At 44.6% G+C, this 19,150-nt stretch overlaps 1 protein-coding gene and 1 non-coding gene across 2 annotated transcripts in view; both read right to left on the bottom strand.

The window, feature by feature from the left end:
* The window catches only part of LOC120991633 (acidic leucine-rich nuclear phosphoprotein 32 family member B-like), an 86,756-nt gene that overhangs the window by 21,906 nt on the left and 45,700 nt on the right, over nucleotides 1-19,150 (bottom strand). Inside the window, exon 4 of the mRNA XM_040420428.1 lies at nucleotides 3,901-4,090. Coding sequence (XP_040276362.1) covers nucleotides 3,901-4,090 — 190 coding nt within the window. The remainder of the gene's footprint in view (nucleotides 1-3,900; nucleotides 4,091-19,150) is intronic.
* On the bottom strand, nucleotides 15,938-16,023 carry LOC120992684. The gene has a single exon (XR_005777076.1). It is a non-coding gene; the product is annotated as a small nucleolar RNA SNORD71 (small nucleolar RNA).

Below are 19,150 nucleotides of genomic sequence, written 5' to 3'. Positions count from 1 at the left end.
CATACCATTACTGACCCAATGCCAAACCGGTCATGCTGGAGGATGTTGCAGGCAGCAGAGCGTTCTCCATGGCGTCTCCAGACTGTCACATCTGTCACATGTGCTCAGTGTAAACCTGCTTTCATCTGTGAAGAGCACAGGGCGCCAGTGGCGAATTTGCCAATCTTGGTGTTCTCTGGCAAATGCCAAACGTCCTGCACGGTGTTGGGCTGTAAGCACAACCCCCACCTGTGGATGTCGGGCCCTCATATCACCCTCATGGAGTCTGTTTCTGACCGTTTGAGCAGACACATGCACATTTGTGGCCTGCTGGAGGTCATTTTGCAGGGCTCTGGCAGTGCGCCTCCTGTTCCTCCTTGCAGAAAGGCGGAGGTAGCGGTCCTGCTGCTGGGTTGTTGCCCTTCTATATGTCTCCTGATGTACTGGCCTGTCTCCTGGTAGCTCCTCCATGCTCTGGACACTACGCTGACAGACACAGCAAACCTTGCCACAGCTCGCATTGATGTGCCATCCTGGATAAGCTGCACTACCTGAGCCACTTTAGTGGTAGCATGAGACGGAGTCTACAACCCACACGAGTGAAAGCACCGCCAGCATTCAAAAGTGACCAAAACATCAGCCAGGAAGCATAGGAACTGAGAAGTGGTCTGTGGTCACCACCTGCAGAACCACTCCTTTATTGGGGGTGTCTTGCTAATTGCCTATAATTTCCACCTGTTGTCTATCCCATTTGCACAACAGCATGTGAAATTTATTGTCACTCAGTGTTGCTTCCTAAGTGGACAGTTTGATTTCACAGAAGTGTGATTGACTTGGAGTTACATTGTGTTGTTTAAGTGTTCCCTTTATTTTTTTGAGCAGTGTAGTAAAATCATAGATTCCAATGCAAATGCATTGGAGTCTATGATAATAATCAGATGATTGATTGTTATAGTTCCCTATGGGAACTATAAAGTGTAAAAAAAAAAAAAACAAGTTTAAGAATTAAAGGGAACCGGTCATGTGGATATTTGATTATAATCTAACTAATTATATACAATCATTAACTACTAAAAAGTACCTTAGATGTATTCACTTACTGGTGTGACAGATGGTTATCTCATAATATACACACAAAAGATGCCACATGCTAATGAGCTGATTTGAGTCCAGCGTGAGGTCATAGAGTCCAGCGTATATTTAATTCAGAGCTATAGCCACTCCCCTGCCCACCTGCTGCTGATTCATATGGAAAATAACTGTCATTCAGCAGCAGGTAGGCAGGGAGAGTCAGGAGCTCATAAATATTTATGACTCATAATTATCAGCTGGAGCTTTTCAATACAAGATGTTGGCAGATTGACTGGGTCAATTAAAGAAAGTGACCCAGCATTTTGCTAAGAGAATCACTTATTTATGTTGCCCTTAGTTAGGACACCATAAAACTGGTGACAGGTTCCCTTTAAATTAAAACCCTAAAAAAAAAAAAAAAAATCACCCCTTAAGGGGTTAACCTCAAAGATGCTGCAGTCTAGGGTTGTCACGATACCAAAATTTTGATTTCAATACCATAAAAAAATATATAAAAAAAAATAAATAATAATAATTGTATTGCGATACTCGATATCACGCGAAAAAAAATATAAAAACCTTGTGCATTACGCATTTTATGGAAAGTCCGGCCCATAATAGAACAGTCCAGGACAAGGGGACTGAAAAAAAATTGCCTGTTTGAGATTTTTTTTTCCCTGTTTCGGCGTTCACTGCATAGGGGATATTTTTTAATCATTCGGACGTGGCGATATGCAATATAAAAATATAAACACAATAGAAAGTAAATATGTAAAATTAGGAAAGTGGGAGATTAAAAATTTTAATATGGGGGGGTTTTAGTGTTAAACTTTTTTTTATTTTATTATTTAATAACCATTTCCCCCCTTAGGGGCTAGAACCTGGGATCTTTTAATCCCTTGTCCTATTCACCCTAATAGAGCTCTACTAGGGTGAATAGGACTTCTCTCCCTGCTGCCCTGTGCATAGTACACACAGCAGCATGGAGCATACGATGGCAGCCAGGGCTTCAGCAGCATCCTGGCTGCCATGGTAACCGATCGGCCTTTATGACCGCGCTATGATACGCCACAATTCACCCCTCAGGTGCAGCAGATCAGTCCCTCCCCTACTCCGTTCTCATTGATGGCCAGCAGCAGCTGCACACAATTGGGAGGGACTCCCTCCTGTGTAACCTGTCCTGCCCCCACACACACACCTTATATAATTTTACCTCACATCTAGCACATATGGAGGGAATAAATGGTCAGAAGAAAAAGGTGGACTTTAACACTAAAATGGGACAGATTGTCAGGGGTGTATATTTTGAAGAGTTTTTGAACCCCTAAGAAAGGGTATTAGGGGCCTCTATTTAGCATATCATAAGCTAGGTTACTTCTTGGGGGAGGGGACACATAGGATTTATTGGGGGGGGGAAGCCACTGCAAACAGCCCATATTAAAGGGGATCTATCCACTCCCAAAAACTCCCCATACTAGAGTGAGCAGTGTATTGTGTAAGTGATATGGAGTCCAGTTATATAATTTTTAACTTCATAGTCACTTGCATTTCGACGCTGTGCTCCAACAAACAAGCAGTAAAATGCATTGAGAGGACTCCTGAGTCCTCTCCATTTTGTGCAAGAGCTCAGAAGTCCACTCAATGCATTTTACTGCTGGTTTGTTGGAGCAGTGTCAAAACGCAAGCGAGTATGAAGATAAAATTACTAACCAAATTCTGCACCACTCACACTATACACCGCTTACTCTAGTTTGGTGGAGGGGGTGGGGGAAGGTTTGCAGCTGACATTTCCTTTAAGAGTAAGCCCAAGCCCCCAATCCACTTGATCGCGCAGCCGGGATCCTCTTTTCTCTTCTTGAAGGACCTGCAAAAAGACCTTCACTGACATCAGCACAGGTCCTTGAAGAAGAACAGAGGATCCTGGCTGCGCGATCAAGTGGATGGGGTGAGTAATGTTTTATTTTTTCACCCCCTGACATTTGACTTTGCATTCTGTAACCATGTTATAATGGAAAATAATGATGTAAATGAGGTCCCGGGTCGCTCATCCCTCATCTCCTTAGCAACCATCCATGAAAAAAAAAATAAAAAAAAATAAAATAAAATAAAATCGCATTGCATCCGCGCTTGCTGATGCTATGCGATTTTCACACAGCCCCATTCATTTCTATGGGGCCTGCACGGCGTGAAAAACGCAGAATATAGAACATGCTGAGATTCGCGCAACGCACAAGTGATGCGTGAAAAACATCGCTCATATACACAGCCCCATTGAAATGAATGGGTCAGGATTTAGCGAGGGTGCAATACGTTTACCTCACACATTGCACCCACGCGGAATACTCGCCTGTGTGAAAGGGGCCTTATACAGAAAACTGCAGTACAAAGGTTGATCTGCTGTACCATTCCAATACTGTTATTCCCAAATGAGAAAAAAATAAAAATAAAAATCGTAGGGGGTTAAAATGTGACTTCCTCATTTATTTGTTGAGTAGCTAATGAGTGGGTTACTGTGAAGCAATGTCAGTTTCACTATCTGAACACAAGACCCATGCCTGGTCCACAGTACACACCAGGAGAGCCATTTGTGTTACAAAGCCCAGTAGATAAATGCTCCCACCCTAGAGTAACCTATTTTAAGAAAGATGCATAAATTAACAGTTCTGGACAATAACCATCACCCAGTAATTAATAAATAATGGATTCTAAGTAATGGACAACTACAGGGTTCTGAAGGAGCTAATACGCTATGGCACAATGGAGTATATTGGAAGTTGTGCGGAGTTTGGCAACTGGGAAGCTAGTACTAGGCAAAAAGGCTAGAGCAAATATTAAATGGCTTTTACTTACCTTCTCCATTTTCATCCACATCCTCACCATCTGGCTCCGGATCAGAATCAGGTGCCTCTTGGTCATCAGCATCAAAACCATCAAGATAAGTTAACTGGGGCAGCAGCGCAAATACACTCTCTCTGTAGTTATTCAGCATGGTGACTTCACAGTTGAATAAATCTAAACTCATGAGGTGATTTAGTTTTTTCTGTGAATTGCAAAACACTACAGTCATGTTTAATACATCAAGGTAGCCAGTGAAAAAGCATGTGCACAGGGCCGGCCTTTGGGGTGTGCGGGCTGTGCGGCCGCACAGGGCGCCATAGTAACAGGGGCGCTGGGCGGCCGACAGCTCGCAATGTAATATGCGGCAGGCGAGGCTGAACTTGTGTTCTCCCTCAGGGCGCCCCCTCCATCTAGCCCTCCCCTGTCTGACCTGATTCGTTCCTCCTCCCCTGTGTCTGACCTGCCTGCTGCCCCCGCCGCTGCCAATAAGAAGAGAGGCAGGAGGAGGAGGGGAGGGGCTGTGGCCACTGCGCCACCAATGAAGATAACTGACCTGAAATACAAATACAGGAGGCGGGTGCCGGAATCAAATAGCCGGCACCCGACCTCTGTGACAGGGAGCTGCGATCAGCTGCAGTTGAGTTAACCCTTCAGGTGTGGTACCTGAGGGGTTAACTGCCGCTGATCGCAGCTCCCTGTCACAGAGGTCGGGTGTCGGCTATTTGATTCCGGCACCCGCCTCCTGTATTTGTATAAGAAACGTTGGTGGCACAGTGCGCCCCCCCCCCCCCAAACACCCCAGTATAAGAAACGGTGGCACAGTGCGGCCCCCCCCCCCCAACACCCCAGTATAAGAAACGGTGGCACAGTGCGGCCCCCCCCCCCCAACACCCCAGTATAAGAAACGGTGGCACAGTGCGCCCCCCCCCCCCCAACACCCCAGTATAAGAAACATTGGTGGCACAGTGGGAAGTGCCAGTGAGGGTTAAAAAATACTAAAAAAAAATTAACTCACCTCCTCCAGTTGATCGCATAGCTGCCGGTCTCCTGTTTTCTTCAGGACCTGTGGTGACGTCACTGAGCTCATCACATGACCCATTACCATGGTGATGGATCATGTGATGAGCACAGTGATGTCACCACAGGTCCTTTGACAGGTCATGAAGAAAGAACAGAAGACGATCAATTGGAGGAGGTGAGTTAATTATTTTTTAACCCTCATTGGCACTGCCCACTGCGCCACCAATGTTTATTATACTGGGGTGTTGGGGGTGCGCACTGCGCCACCAATGTTTATTATACTGGGGTGTTGGGGGGGCGCACTGCGCCACCAATGTTTATTATACTGGGGTGTTGGGGGTGCGCACTGCGCCACCAATGTTTATTATACTGGGGTGTTGGGGGGGGCGCACTGCGCCACCAATGTTTATTATACTGGGGTGTTGGGGGGGGCGCACTGCACCACCAATGTTTATTATATTGGGGGGGCGCACTGCGCCAATGTTTATTATATTGGGGGGGCGCACTGCGCACAACGATGGGTTAGGGAAATTTCACAGCAGAGTGCGCATGCGCTGGGAGCCTCGCCGGCGGTTAGGGTAGGGAAAAATTATGGGCCAGTGCACAGGTGCGGTGATCGGATGGATGTTCTCAGCTGGACACCGGCCGACACTGCGCATGCGCTGGGAGCCTCACCAGCGGTTAGGGTAGGGAAAAAGCACTGGCCCGTACGTAATTTTTTCCTTCCCTAACCGCTGGTGAGGCTCCTGGCGCATGCGCACTCTGCTGTGAAACTTCCCTAACCTGTCGTTGTGCGCCTGCGCGGCGCTGCACACCTCCTCACGTCATGTCCGGTGCGACTGGAAGTGACGAGGGTAGGGAAATCTCACGAAGTAGGGAAGTATAACATTACACCGGCCTTTGGGGTGTGTGGGCTGGTAACTACTTGGTTGGATAGTCAGCCAGCCTATGCCATGATGCCAGCAACAAGCAGTGTTTTTTTTTTTTTTTGGGGGGGGGGGGGCGCCACAAGGTTAGCTCGCACAGGGCGCCTGAACACCTAAGGCCGGCCCTGCATGTGCATTGGATTCAGCAATCAAAAACAATATACCCAGGGATACATTCGAGTTGGCGACATTCTGGTTACTGTTGACCGATGGGTTTGTGAAATGACTATATGGCACTTAATATAGCCTTTGTTGATATTCTGTGCCATTTGCTATATTTCATAAGGTATGCCACCTTTATTCTGCTGTCCATAGAGAGATCCTGTCCACAAGATGGCCGCTGATTGACGGTCATGTGACCAGGCAAAGCACCTCCATGTGATGTCCCCTCCATTGAAATACACTGCACCTGCCACCTATACTTGCATTGTTGGAAGTTTAGTGCAGTGTGCTATAATGGAGACGGCTGAGTGAGGTGTCTGATCACATGATCCTCCATCAGCAGCCATTTTATGGAAAGGACCTCTGTGTGGACGGCACAAAAAAGAAAAAAAAATTGCAACCAAGGGGACAAGGCTTATGAAATATAGAAAACAGAGCAGAAATTAAAGGCTAGTAAGACCCATATAATCATCTCAAATACATTGGTTAACAGTAACCAGAAAGTGGCCAACACCTTTTAGATCTAAACTTACATCCAAGTATGGTCTCCAAAAAGTAGCCAGCCTCGTAAATATACCTTTTAAAAAGGGATTTTCAGAGATTTATAAAACAATGACCTATCCTTTGGATAGGTCACCAGTATCTGATTGGTAGAGGGGTCCTATAATTGAGTGACAGTCTGCCCTCTGTACACAGATAACCGTTAATCACTGATAGGACACATGCCTTAACTTCAAAGCCTAGAACGAGCAGGAATTTATATGTAATTTATAAAATACATATACCAAATCTTTTCCAATAAAAATCAATCTGCTCAGCTCCTCCTGCATCTCAAAACATGATGATGTTCAAGGTGACAGGTTCTCAAAGTTTAAATAACTGACCTTTAGGGCCACGTTCACATCACCACTAGTCATTTCCACTCCGCTCTATTAGAGGAGAACAAATGATTTAACTAACCTCCCTTTCCCAAATTGAACTACCGTATATACTCGAGTATAAGACAAGTTTTTTGGCACATATTATTGTGCTCAAAAAGCCCCCTCGTCTTATACTCGAGTCTAGTCTAGCTCCGGTAATAGCAGGCAGTGCGGGGGGCGGCGCTCACTCACTGACGTCACACGCCTGCGCCGCCTAGTGGGAGCCATCATGGCACTGTTTAGGGGGGGGGGGGGGGTCTGTGGATGGCACTGTTTAGGGGGGAGATCTGTGGATGGCTCCCTGTATTTAATGCAGAGTGTGTTTATATAATGCACACACTCTGCATTAAATACAGGGAGTCAGACTCCCATCAATCTGAGTCACCCTCTTGCAGATGTGTGTATATAATGTAGAGTGTGTGCATTATATACACATACACTCTGCATTATAGCTGCATTTCCCACCCTAGTCTTATACTCAAGTCAATAATTTTTCCCATTTTTTGGGGGTAAAATTAGGGGCCTCGGCTTATACTCGGGTCTGCTTATACTCGAGTATATACGGTACTACAGTTATATGCAGCAGCTTCTTGACAAAGTACTTGCATCACAAGACAAAAAATTGAATAAAAAAATTTAAAAAAATTTATAATATATATCACTGTACAGAATACATACATTTTTATTTTAATAGTAGGGGCATTTTAGGTCACAATAACATGGGGAAAATGGGCAAATTCTATTTTTATTTTTTTTATGTCATTTTACGTCCCGCCCCCACGACTTTAAAACATGTTATCATCAGATCGCTTCTCAAAGTGCATTTATTTAAAGGCAACCAGTCATCAACTTTATGCTGACCATACTAAAAACAGCAGAATAAAGTAGAGACAAGAGAGTTGATTTCAGCGGTCTGTCATTAAAAGTTGTAAGTGGGGGCATGGCCTGACGCAGCATAATGTGAGACGCACGGGAGAGCGCTCCTGCTAGGAATCCTGATATTTATATCTGAAGTACCTTATAGCTACACGCTGGAGCGGCAAGTGAGGGGTGAGAACGCTGGGGTACGAGGAGAAAGCCTGTGGGAATACAAAAAAAATAAAAAAATAAATGCCCAGAAAGGCTAAGGCGACGCACAAACCGGAGCGGGAGCTGCGGCCTCAACATGGCGCGGGCGAGGAAGGGGAGGACCCACAAGACAGGTTGAGCCGCGATATAGCTGCATGGCTCAGCAAATATGCCCGCGATGCTGATGAGAGGACAGACAGGCACAGAAGAGTGTGGGACAGACCTCTCGTCAGATGTAGGAGAAAAATCCTCTGGCAATGAAAAAAGAAAAAGGGGCCAAGGCGCAGGCAACTCCTGGTAAGCAAAGCTGGTCAGCCAGGGATAGATACGCTTCCCCCAAGAAGGAACCTTCCCTTCTAGATGTGATGTCCGTAGTGGCACAATGCAACAACACTCAAATCCCCATCATTACAAGTGGGGGGCTTAAAAGAAGATTTATTGCTTATAAAGAAGTGTGCATAAGATTGCAGAAAGAAGGCGAAGAAGGAAAGGGGGAAAAAAAAAAAAGCGTCAGGCCTGGAAGATGAAATGGGCCCTCCCAAAATGGCAGCCAGGTCGTCTGCTTGCTATATTGCTGTGTTATTTGCCAAAATGGATGACCTGGAAAATAGGTTGCGTCGCAACATTAGACCGCTTCCCCCAGTGAGACCACCAGGCCCAATTCTAGCTAAAATACTTCACTACAAAGACAAACATTATATTGCGACAAGCATGAGATCATCCAGGCCTGTTTATCAATGGAGTTCAGATTTCATTTTTCCCCGACTACTCCACAGAAGTTCAGAAAAGAAGGGTGCAGTTTCTAGATTTTAAAAAGGAGACCGCGAAATCTCCAAATTTCACGATGTTCCCGGCGAAATTGAGGACCACACAGTTCTTCGAAGATCCGGAGGAGGCTCTGAAATGGTTGGATCTACATTAGAATCAACTGAAGACAAAGGACATTGGCACCTGAGGATAAGATCCGGTGAAAGACTTAACACATATTGTTTATATGTTTTTTTCATCCCAGCTGGGGAAGACGCCTTTTGTTATAAGGTGCATCTCCCTTCCTTTTCCCTTCTGTTTAATTTCTTATGTTAGAGGGAAAAGGTTAAAACGGCTCCAGAAATACAGAACTGAAAGGCTAAAGCTAAAGGTTTGCTTGAACGGTACCAACAGCAGGAGCGTGAGTAACCTGTGGGACCGTCTCAAAAGACACGAGTCTGTGCGATTTCTAATGCAGGACTGGGTTATGCTGCGTATTATGTTGGGCGGGTTATGGGGTCAAATACTGGTTACTCTACGTGAAGTTTGCTATGGGGGGGGGGGGGGGGGGTTAAATTAGGCGGGAGGGGTTAACATGCTTCAGCATTGTATGGCCTTCGGAAGTAGGGCAAGGGTTGTGGGCACAGTGGATAACGACTCATATGACTAAAATAATTAGCTGGAATGTGAGGGGAATGGCCAATGCAACTAAAACGCCAAAGTATATTTAATTTGCTGAGGTTTCATCCAGCTATATATTGTCTGCAAGAGACCCACTTGACTAAGCAGTCGCTGCACAATGTAAAGACGACGTGGGTGGGCTTCTCAGCGCATGCTGTATTTTCCCTCACATTCCAGAGGGGTCAGCATCTTGATACATAAAAGTGCGCAGTTTGAATGTAAGCGGGAACATATGTTTACTCTAATGTGGATGGAGTGATAATGATTTCGGTAGGGGTTTATATTCCCCCTCCTCTCAGTGGTCCCCCTGAGACTTGTATTAGATATCCTGGCTCAATATGCAGGGATTCCTTGGATAATAATTGGGGATTTTAATAATGTGCCAGATGAGCGGGTAGACAGATGTAGAATACACAATACAGGCAGACAACCGGGTCCAGCTTCCTTACATACCATCATGACGGAGGTAGGACTGTTAGATATTTGGGACTTCAACATCCAGCGGAATTTAGCCATTCATGCAGTTAGTCCATGTACTCCTTCCCTATCAAGAATAGATCTGGCCCTAATCAATAATAGTATATTTCAGTTAATACACTCCACGGATTACCTCCCTAGATCCCTGTCTGACCAATCCCAGTTGAAAATGGAATTATCCTTTTCCCTTTACGTACTCCGGCAGCACATCACGGGTTAATCCCATTCCCTTCAGTTTGTAGGACCGCCCACCTAGATAAATCAGAATTAATTAGTTATTAGCTCCCAATATAAGGTAGCTACCCACAGGTCTCTGTTTTTTTATTGTCCTTCAGTAAGCACACCTAGCGGTTGGTTACCTGGGATCAGGTAGCCTGATTTCTGCTTTTGTTTCTTTTCCTTTCTTTTATTCGTTTTGGCCATGTATGGTTCCCTGGCCCTAAGCGTTCGCTCCTGCGTTTTTCCAGGACGCGCTCTGCAGGCATTTTGAGGCTTTAGAAGGCAGCGTTTACCGCACGGGCAACCGGAAGTGATACATTCGAACTTCCGGTTTTGCCGGCGTGATGGAGCACAAGGAAGCGCATGGTGGAATGCAGGCGCTGGGCGTCTGACGTCACCCCGCATGCCGCCTCCTACCTGCTGGACACAGCCAGTAAGTATTTAAAGTGGCTGTTTGTTATACTCGCTGCCCCATGCCTGGCAGCAGAGCTCTGGTATTGTTGAGGTAATCTTGCCTGTCCTGTGTCAGGCAGTCCTGCAATAGTCTTCTTTATTGTAACTGGCTACCTGTATTTGTGTATTACAGATGTCCAGCAAGAGGGTCTGTATCATCAGCATCTAAACAGACTACACCTCACAGCCTGGAGGCTGAAAGATCTGCTCTAGAAGAAAGAGGACTCTCAGACTCAGTAATTACTACACTTCTCTGCTCACGTAAGGAGTCAACTAATCAGAAGTATGCCAAGATCTGGAATAAGTTCTCAGAGTGGCTCTGTGAGTCCAATTGTTCATTCATTAACATTTCTTCTATACTGCAGTTCCTTCAAGACGGTTTTCAAAAGGGTCTCAAGCCCAACACATTAAGGGCACATATGACAGCGATCAATGCCATGACTGAAAACAAAGTCATTCATCACCCCCTCATTGTCAGGTTCTTTAAAGCAGTAAAAAAGTTAAGACCTACTTTCCGAGAACCCATACCAGTCTGGGACCTGTCTGTGGTACTCAGAAGATTAAACAGCCTCTCCGTTCGAGCCTCTCCAGCAAGCTGATTTCAAATGGCTTACATATAAGGTGTCGTTTCTAATGGCAATCACTTCTGCAAAGCGGTTGGGGGAGCTACGAGCCCTTTCCTCTAAACATCCGTACCTAAGAATTCTTCCAGATGGAGTGCTACTTCGTACCATGCCATTCTTTCAACCGAAGGTCTCATCTTCATCTAACATTAACAGAGTCTTTCCTTCCAGCGTTCTTTCCTGACCCTTCTGATGAACAACAAAAAGTGTCCTACACACACTAGATGTTAAGAGGGCAATTGAGATCTATCTTCTCAGAACCAAGGAGTTCAGAAAGGCAGAGAACCTCCTCCTGTTGTATGCTGGCTCAAGAAGGGGTCAATATCCATCCAAACATACCATTGCAAGGTGGATTAAATCTACAATTATGGAAGCATATGCACTTGAGGGGATCCCTCCTCTGTTTCCAGTCAAGGCACTCTACAAGAGCCACAGCAGTATCCTGGGCACAACAAACATCTCTAGAAGACATCTGCAACGCAGCATCTTGGTCTTCAACACTGACCTTTGCGAATCACTACCACCTGGACATCTATACTAAGAGCTCAGCCTTCGGCACTGGGGTATTAAGTGCAGTACTAGATGCGGAAACCCCCCTTTTGGGATCTATGCAAATCCCGTGATGTGCTGCCGGAGTACGAAAAGGGAAAGGAAAAATACGTACCTGGGATTTTACTTTCCTTGAGTACGGAGGCAGCACATCGATACCCTCCCTAATAAATATTTGTTATGGAATTTTGTGTCTGGATCTATTTTTTTTTAACACAATGAGGCATGTGGGTAGCTACCTTATATTGGGAGCTAATTAACCAATTAATTATTCTGATTTATCTAGGTGGGCGGTCCTACAAACTGAAGGGAATGGGATTAACCCGTGATGTGCTGCCTCCGTACTCAAGGAAAGTAAAATCCCAGGTACGTATTTTTCCTATCCACAGGTACTGGTCAGGGACCCAAGATGTGTAATGTTTTCTGGTTACAAGTACTGGGGGACATGAAAGAGATTGAGGTTGCATTGAAGGAATATTTTTTTCCTTTACCATTTCATGACCAAGGGTCATTGATGCCCCAGTGTCCAGGTCAAAATTTACAAATCTGACATGCGTCACTTTATGTTGTAATAGCTTTGGAACACTTATTTATCCAAGCCATTCTGAGATTGTTTTCTCGTGACATATTGTACTTCATGATAGTCAAAAATTTGAGTCAATATATTTCACCTTTATCTATGAAAAAATCCCAAATTTACCAAAAATTTTGAAAAATTCACAATTTTCAAAATTTTAATTTCTCTGCTTCTAAAACAGAAAGTCATACCTAATAAAATATTTATTACTTAACATTTCCTATATGTCTATTTTATGTTGGCATCATTTTGGAAATGTCATTTTATTTTTTTAGGGCGTTGGAAGGCTTAGAAGTTTAGAAGCAGTTCTTAAAATTTTTAAGAAAATTTCCAAAACCCACTTTTTAAGGACCAGTTCAGGTCTAAAGTCACTTTGTGGGGCTTACAAAGTGGAAACCCCCCATAAATGACCCCATTGTAGAAACTACACCCCTCAAGATACTCCAAACTGATTTTACAAACTTTGTTAACCCTTTAGGTGCTCCACAAGAATTAAAGGAAAATGGAGAGGACATTTCTAAATTTCACTTTTTTGGCAGATTTTCCATTTTATAAAAAAAAATTCTTTAACACATTGAGGGTTAACAGCCAAACAAAACTCAATATTTATTACCCTGATTCTGCGGTTTACAGAAACACCCCACATGTGGTCGTAAACTGATGTAAGGGCAAACGGCAGGGCGCAGAAGGAAAGGAACGCATTGTGGTTTTTGGAAGGCAGATTTTGCTGGACTGGTTTTAGATGCCTTGTCCCATTTAAAGCCCCCCTGATGCACCCTTACAGTAGAAACTCCCAAAAAGTGACCCTATTTTGGAAACTAGGGGATAAGGTGCCCGTTTTATTGGTACTATTTTGGGGTACATATGATTTTTAATTGCTCTATTTTAAGTTTTTTGTGAGGCAAGGTAACCGAAAAATGGCTGTTTTGGCACCGTTTATTTATTTATTTATTTTTTTTTACAAGATTCATCCGACAGGGTAGATCATGTGCTATTTTTATAGAGCAGGTTGTTACGGACGCAATGATATCAAATATGTATACTTTCTTTGTTGGTTTGTTTCAGTTTTACATAATGAAGCATTTTTTAAAAAGAAATTATGTTTTTGTGTGTCCATTTTCTGAACGCCATATGTTTTTTATTTTTCTGCCGATCGTCTTGTGCAGGGGCTCGTTTTTTGCAGAAAGTTGGTTTTTATTGGTACCATTTTTGGGTACATAGGATTTTTGGATCATTCATTATTACACTTTATGGGGCAAGGTGACCAAAAAATTGGGTGTTTTGGAACAGTTTTTATTTATTTTCACAGCGTTTATCTGAGGGGTTGGGTCATGTGACAGTTTTATAGAGCAGATAGTTACGGACGTGGCAATACCCAATATGTATACTTTTTTATTTATTTAAGTTTTACACAATAGCAGCATTTCTGAAACCAAAAAAATTATGTTTTAGTGTCTCCATAGTCTGAGAGCCATAGCTTTTTAATTTTTTGGGCGATTGTCATAAATAGGGTATAATTTTTTGCGGGATGAGGTCACTGTTTGTTTGGTACTATTTTGGGGGTCATAAGTCTTTTTGATCGCTTGCTGCTGCACTTTTTGTGATGTAAGGTGACAAAAATGGCTTTTTTTTTACACAGTTTAATATTTTTTTATGGTGTTTATCGGACGGGCTCTATCATGTGATATACACTGCTCAAAAAAATAAAGGGAACACTTAAACAACACAATGTAACTCCAAGTCAATCACACTTCTGTGAAATCAAACTGTCCACTTAGGAAGCAACACTGAGTGACAATCAATTTCACATGCTGTTGTGCAAATGGGATAGACAACAGGTGGAAATTATAGGCAATTAGCAAGACACCCCCAATAAAGGAGTGGTTCTGCAGGTGGTGACCACAGACCACTTCTCAGTTCCTATGCTTCCTGGCTGATGTTTTGGTCACTTTTGAATGCTGGCGGTGCTTTCACTCTAGTGGTAGCATGAGACGGAGTCTACAACCCACACAAGTGGCTCAGGTAGTGCAGCTTATCCAGGATGGCACATCAATGCGAGCTGTGGCAAGAAGGTTTGCTGTGTCAGTCAGCGTAGTGTCCAGAGCATGGAGGCGCTACCAGGAGACAGGCCAGTACATCAGGAGACGTGGAGGAGGCCGTAGGAGGGCAACAACCCAGCAGCAGGACCGCTACCTCCGCCTTTGTGCAAGGAGGAACAGGAGGAGCACTGCCAGAGCCCTGCAAAATGACCTCCAGCAGGCCACAAATGTGCATGTGTCTGCTCAAACGGTCAGAAACAGACTCCATGAGGGTGATATGAGGGCCCGACGTCCACAGGTGGGGGTTGTGCTTACAGCCCAACACCGTGCAGGACGTTTGGCATTTGCCAGAGAACACCAAGATTGGCAAATTCGCCACTGGCGCCCTGTGCTCTTCACAGATGAAAGCAGGTTCACACTGAGCACATGTGACAGACGTGACAGAGTCTTGAGACGCCGTGGAGAACGTTCTGCTGCCTGCAACATCCTCCAGCATGACCGGTTTGGCATTGGGTCAGTAATGGTGTGGGGTGGCATTTCTTTGGAGGGCCGCACAGCCCTCCATGTGCTCGCCAGAGGTAGCCTGACTGCCATTAGGTACCGAGATGAGATCCTCAGACCCCTTGTGAGACCAGATGCTGGTGCGGTTGGCACTTGGTTCCTCCTAATGCAAGACAATGCTAGACCTCATGTGGCTGGAGTGTGTCAGCAGTTCCTGCAAGACTAAGGCGTTGATGCTATGGACTGGCCTGCCCGTTCCCCAGACCTGAATCCAATTGAGCACATCTGGGACATCATGTTTCGCTCTATCCACCAACGTCTGCACCACAGACTGTCCAGGAGTTGGCAGATGCTTTAGTCCAGGTCTGGGAGGAGATCCCTCAGGAGACCGTCCGCCACCTCATCAGGAGCATGCACAGGCGTTGTAGGGAGGTCATACAGGCACGTGGAGGCCACACACACTACTGAGCTTTATTTTGACTTGTTTTAAGGACATTACATCAAAGTTGGATCAGCCTGCAGTGTGTTTTTCCACTTTAATTTTGAGTGGGACTCCAAATCCAGACCTCCATGGGTTGAAAAATTTGATTTCCATTTTTTTTTTTTGTGTGATTTTGTCGTCAGCACATTCAACTATGTAAAGAACAAAGTATTTCAGAAGAATATTTAATTAATTCAGATCTAGGAGGTGTTATTTTTGTGTTCCCTTTTTTTTTTTGAGCAGTGTATTTAGAGACTGTCGTTACGGTCGCGGTGATACCTAATATGTGTATTTTTATTTTTAATAGGAAAAGGCAATTTAATTTTACATTTTTATTTATTTATTTTTACTTTTTTTTTTATCAAGTCCCTCTTGGATCTTGAAGATCCAGTGGGGCTGATGGCTGAACTATACTTTGCAATGCTCTTGCATTGCAAAGTATAATACAATCAGATGCCCTGTAGGTGGCAACAGCGGACGCTTTTGGAAAGCGTCCGGTTGCCATGGCAACCTTCGGGCGCTGCAATCGCAGCGCAGCAGCCCCGATGGTAGAGAGAGGGAGCCCCCTCCCCCTATTAACCCCATGGATGCCGCTGACGCGGCATCTATGGGGTTACAGCAGAGTGTCAGCATAGAGCTGACACTCTCTGCTGATGGCGGCGGCTCAGGAATGGAGCCGCCGCCATCACACACAGCGGGGGCACAGGATCGGGGGCAGCGCTGGAAAGGGGGGGGGGGGGTCCGGGGTGATTCGGCCACCAGCATGCCATTGAGGGAGGCTGGGGCAGGACTAATGCATGGGGAGGGGGCGGACCGCAGAAGGCAGGAGATGAGCGCAGGAGAGGGGCACAGATCGGGGGGGGGGGCACAGATTGGGGGGCATGAGGAACACTACCTGCTTTCAGAGCCTGAAACCGGCATTTTTTCACTGCCGCGATCCGATTGGTTAGTCTGTGCAGACTAACCAATCGGATCGATTGTCGGCAAGGGGCCACTCTGACTGGTCCCTTGCCGGCAATACTGAACTGTATGCTGTCCGTGACAGCAGCAGGGCAGGGGCAGAAGCTTTAATCCAAGCGTTTTGCAGCGCTTGGATTAAAGAACTGTCTTGACGTTTATAGACGTAATAGCTGCACGGGGCATGTGCAGCTATCACGTATATATACAGATTACAGTCGGGAAGGGGTTAATGCAGGTACGGCCTCTATGCACACTATATGGGATGCAATGAAGAGTTTTTTATTTTTTTTTAAGAGGGATATTGATCCAATCTATTAGTAAACAAAACCCGATCTAGGGAAGTGGACGTCCATATGCATGAAAGGGTAAAAGAAGCTGAGCTAGCATTTGTTTTGGCTCCCTCATTGCCCTCTAGTACACACTTAAAGATAGCACAAGAGGACTTGAGATGTCAGTTGTGCAGATAGAAAAGAGGCAATTTTATAAACGCTTTTTCGAGGAAGGAGAAAAAGTGGGGCATCTGCTTTCGGTAATCTTTAAGGCCCAGCAGGGATCTCTCTGTATTCCTGAATTAATGAGAAAGGGCAGAGTAGGAAGGGTACAGGGGAGATCCTGGAGACTCTGGAGTGCTTTTACTCTTCTCTATATACATCCAAATCATCTTGTACAGAGACAGAAATCGTAGAGTTTCTGGGTAGGATTGATCTACCCAAATTATCACATGAAGATAGGGAAATGTAGGAAGCCCCTTTAAGCCTGGAAGAATTAGATACAGCATTAAATACCATGGCAAATTAGGCTCCAGGCACTGACTGGCTCCAAACCGAGGTATATAAAAAAAATTCCAAGGGGTGTTACTCCCTGAGCTGCTGAATGTTCTCCATTCTTCAGAGGTGGGTTGTCTCCCTGATTCCATGCAGGAAGCACTTCTTGTGGTGTTACCCAAGCCTGGGACAGATTGAGGCTAATAATGGGGGAGATGGGGCAATCCTGTCACTAAGGCTTTTGATAGCAGATATCTGGTGTACGCTAAAGACAATGGGTTTTAGTCAGTGTTTTATTAAATGGGTGCAAACGCTATATCATCCAAGAGCGCGCATTAGAGCCAACGGGGGAATGTCTTCAATGTTGAGGTTGGCTAGGGGGACTCGGCAGGGATGCCCACTGTCCCCTCTATTGTTTGCAATAGCGATCGAGCCACTTGCAGCAGCAGTACGCTGCTCCCCAGGAATCCAAGGTTTTAAATATGGATCAGACCACAATAAAATAGCAATGCACGCTGATGACACTGCTATTTTTGGGGGGGATACGTCGGCATCTCTGTCAGAGGCCATGTCGCCAATTGGCAATTTCAGTAAGATGTCTGGGTTGAATATAAACTGGCATAAATCGTCACTCATGTTTCCAGATGGTCAAATTTCCTCGAAAGTTGCTAAGGAAAACAATATTCCTTGTGTTAAAACCATCAAATACCTGGGGATTAACATATCTCCTAAGCTGGAAGACTTTGAGGAGACAAATCTAACAGTTGCTTCCAAAGTTTAAAATCCAGAATAGGACATGGTGTAAACTGTTCCTGTCAGTAGTGGGGAGAATTAACCTCATAAAAATGATTATGATGCCCCAACTATTATACTTGCTTCATAACGCCCCGATATGGTTACCACTAAATAGGTTCCAGAGAATCAATTCCATTTTCAGGGAGCTGGTATGGAAAAAAAAGTCCACCTAGAATTAAAATGGAAACCTTACAACACACGAAAACAGAGGGGGGCCTGTCATTGCCCAATCCCTGGATATACAATCTGGCGGCCCGGTCACATTTCAGGGGTGGATAGATCTGGGAATAACAGATATGACAGGCAAAATTTTGCAGCGTAAATTGGGTGGAAAGGAGCTCCTGTGGATATTAGGAGGGTCAGGACTACCGATTTTAGATAAACGTACTCCACTTATATGAATGAGGAAAGTATGGGAAAAATCAAAACAATTGAGAGGGGTTATGGGATAACAGAGTTTACTCCCTTATGGAATAAGCACATCCTCCCAGAATTCCTCCCTCTAAAGAGATTTAAAACCTGGCAGAATAAAGGAGTGACTTGGTTGACAAGGGGTGTTTAGAACATTCACCAAGAGAGAGACCTACAATTTACCAAAAAGTAGCTTTTATCAATACTTACAAATAAGGCATGCATTTAATGAAATGCATAAAAATAATATCGTGATACACAGACACCACCCTATGGTTGATAGTTGGGAAAGGAGATAAAAAGGGACTTATTTACATGATCTATCAAATGCTTTTAGACAAATTCCTGGAAGCATATCCACTATCCAGAATGAAAAGGTGGGAGAATGAGGTCAGGGAGATCTCCAAAGAACAATGGGAGGACATCCTAGAAGCTGTACCTAAAACGTCTTTAAGTGAAAGTGGGAAACTGTCAAAATTATTATACATAGGGTCTACAAAACCCCAGTGTTTTTACATCATATTGGCATCAGGACGGATGCAAGATGTCCAAAATGTCAGATGGAACCAGCAGATATAATACACATGATATGGCAGTGCCCAAGATTAGTTGGTTTCTGGACGAATGTACTAGAGCTTATACACAGAACCTTCCTAATACAAGTACCTCGTGAGCCAAAGATTTGTATTCTAGGTTATATGTCCGAGATTGGAGTGGATGAACCAGATAGGGTAGCGGTGGGAAGATTACTATATGTAGCCAGGAAACTCATAGCATTACATTGGATACAAGCAGTTCCCGAGACTGGAGGAGTTCTGGAATAAAGTAAAACACGATGCTAACATGAAAAAAATGGTATTTACGAAACGTGGTTGCGGTAAAAATTTGA

Source organism: Bufo bufo, chromosome 2 (genome assembly GCF_905171765.1).
Source record: "Bufo bufo chromosome 2, aBufBuf1.1, whole genome shotgun sequence".
Lineage (NCBI taxonomy): Eukaryota > Metazoa > Chordata > Amphibia > Anura > Bufonidae > Bufo > Bufo bufo.
This window is presented reverse-complemented; position numbering and strand designations above follow the sequence as displayed.